The sequence below is a fragment of the Sceloporus undulatus genome, chromosome 3, assembly GCF_019175285.1.
Source record: "Sceloporus undulatus isolate JIND9_A2432 ecotype Alabama chromosome 3, SceUnd_v1.1, whole genome shotgun sequence".
Taxonomy (NCBI): Eukaryota; Metazoa; Chordata; class Lepidosauria; order Squamata; family Phrynosomatidae; genus Sceloporus; species Sceloporus undulatus.
Genome location: NC_056524.1, coordinates 10,258,237 through 10,261,131, shown reverse-complemented (window position 1 = coordinate 10,261,131; position 2,895 = coordinate 10,258,237). Strand labels below are relative to the sequence as shown.

The following is a 2,895-nucleotide window of genomic DNA, read 5'->3' as shown; positions in this document are numbered from 1 at the left end:
ACCTGCAAGTTTTCATTATGTTAATATTTATTGTATGCTTTGTAATCAAGGTGATATACAAAACCATTTTCAATGAACAAATACACCTGAGAGTAGATCCACATTGATATGGAAAAGAGCATGCAAATATTTTGAATAAAAGAAATACCTGACCATATAATATTTATGTTAACAACAACAATCCTAAATTACATTTGAATTATAGTTCTAGCTTCTCTGGGTAAAAAGGTAGGTGTGTGATCTACTATCCATACATCCTTTGCTGACCAAAACACTGGAAGTTTCACACCAGCTCCTGTTTCAACAATGCTGGACTCAGCTTCTCTTGGTTTGTTCTGTCTAATTGTTGTTACAGTTATGATTGCTGTTGGATTGATTGGCAATGGCTTTATCACCATTGCAAATTGCTATGACTGGAGAAGAAGGAAAACACTATCATCATCTGATATGATAGCTTTGGTTCTGAGTCTGTCTCGATTTCTTTTTCTTGGGATAACTTTGAGCATGTATTGCTTGTTCTTTCTTGACACTGGCAATCAAAAATGTTTGCCGACAATCATGATTTACTTCTGGGCTTTTTCCAATGCTGCTAGCCTGTGGATTGCCACTGTGCTTGTAGTCTTTTATTGTATGAAAATTGTTCATTTTACCCAGCCATTCCTGGTGAAAATGAAGCTGAGGATTTCTAGAATGGTTCTCCAGATACTCCTAGGGTCACTGATGATTTCCTTGTTTGTTGCTCTTCCTATCTTCTGGTTTGAACATTGTAACAATTTTTCAAATGGAACAAAGATTCCCCTGGTCAGCAGCAATGGAACACGTCAAGTTCGGAATTTCCACATCAAGTTCGGAATTGCGGCTGTTCTGTACTTTGTGGGGACATTGCTACCTGCTATTATATATTTAATTTCTTCTGTCTTCTTAATTGTCTCCCTTGTACATCATGTTAAGAAGATGCAAAGGAACACTGAAAGTTTTCCAGATCAGAGGACTGCTGTTCATGTCAGAACTGTTAAAGTCCTTGTTTCCTTTCTTATCCTCTACAGTGCAGGTTTTGCATCTGAGATCTCAATCACCTTGTTCCCCAGTGTCTGGACTTATCTCGTGTCCACAGTTGTCATTTCTGGCTACCATTTGGGACATGCCATTACTTTAATTGTCATGGATTCCAAACTAAAGCAGACATTAAACAAGGTTCATTGTGATGCCCTGAGACAATGTCTGAGCAAAACTCTATCTTAATTCTATCCCAAGACCTCCAAAGGAACTTGCTTTCTGTAAGGACTATCTTATGCTGCTGCTAGTGTTGTCAAAATGTTTATTGGTTCCCTCAAAATTCCTTGGATGTTACTCTAGAGAAGAAAACTCCAGATTTACCCCATGGTTTTATCTTAGGCAAGACTAGGTAGCAAATTTGGCCTTTGTAGAATTTGAGGATATGATTTGTCAGTTTTGTTTTCTCCCTCACTCATGTTTTAACTCTTTCCATTCCTTTTATGAAAGAAATATGTGGACTTTGGTAAGTTCTCATCCATATTGTTAGCAAATGGATACTGTAGCATCTCCTTTCTGTTCCTGTAACTGATGAGTCACCAGCATGCTCACAGTTTCTTGCTCTGTTTGTTTTATTTGAGATTACTTGCCCTTTCTCTTGAGCAAAAATCTCTGAATTTGCCTCAGGATGTCATATTGAGTATATATGTGTAAATGCTGGCAACCTGACCCTACCTAGTGAACTAGTCTTAAAAACCTCAACCATTTAATCTTCTGCTTTCCAGTGGGCAGAACCTATAAGGCTTAAGGTACAAGAGTGCAGATTTAGGCTGAATATTATGAGAAAGACTTTGGGGGTAAGATCAGTTCTAGAGAGGAACCAGTTACTGGTTGGCTATGTTTTCTCCTTCATGGCAAGTCTTCAGCAGAAGCTGGACAGCCATCTGTTGCGGATGTTCTAACAATGGATTTCCTGCACTGGTGCACCATTCAACTCTTTATTTACATCAGACAGTCATTTATTAGGTATTGTATCTGTATTGTCTTGACTAAGAGATTAAACCACTCTTCTACATCTTGTCCCAGTGAAAAAGATCTTATCAGTTCTCAGCCACTATCAAGGCAGAAATGTGGTGTGATTTTATTCATCCTTTAGTATGATGTGGCTTGTGGCTGACAGGACAATTGTTTACATGTGCACCATGAAATATAAAACAATAAAATAATCTTGTGGCATTTTAAAGACTTACAGGTTTCATCTGACATAAGCTTTCATGGACTGTAGCCAATATTTGGTAGCATAGAAATATGCTGCTAAAAGGCTTGCGGTTAGATATATGGTTCAGAGCAATTTAAAATATTGTAATAGGTTACTTTTCATTTTTTTTTTTTTTTTGCTTCATTAATCTTTGTGATCACTTGTAAATGTATGAATGGAAATTAATACATTTGTACTGGGAATTTTCTTTTGGCTACTGAAACGGCTTCCTATATCAAAGGTTCCTCAGTCTGGTGCTATGGAGGATTCTCCCCTTCTCTCTGCCATAGGATACCCATTCAGCAGAACCCTTAAATGTAGTCTGCAGTATTTTCCTGAGGCAGGAGGTAATAAAGGCTAGTGTTTTCCATGTCACTGGTAAATGAATCTACTCCAGGTTTTGGTCTGCACTTCACTATTTGTATATTATGTATGTTTTATGTTTCATTTATGCACATCTCTGAAACATTTGGTTCTTAACTGGCATGTGAATGTAAAAAAGTAAGTAAGTAAAGTCCAGACTGCAGAAATAATCCAGTTTGAGACTGCTTTAACTACCCTGGCTCAGTGCTAGGGAATCCTGAGAATTGCAGTTTATTGTGGCACTTCTCTCTGACAAAGACGGCTAAATGTCTCACAGACTA

The 2,895-nt window shown here is 37.7% G+C and overlaps 1 protein-coding gene across 1 annotated transcript; it reads left to right on the top strand.

The window, feature by feature from the left end:
• The first annotated feature begins 306 nt into the window (after positions 1-306).
• On the top strand, positions 307-1,242 carry LOC121925138 (taste receptor type 2 member 9-like). The gene has a single exon (XM_042456942.1). The coding sequence runs from the start codon at positions 307-309 to the stop codon at positions 1,240-1,242; it is 936 nt and encodes a 311-aa protein (XP_042312876.1).
• Positions 1,243-2,895: the final 1,653 nt, after the last annotated feature.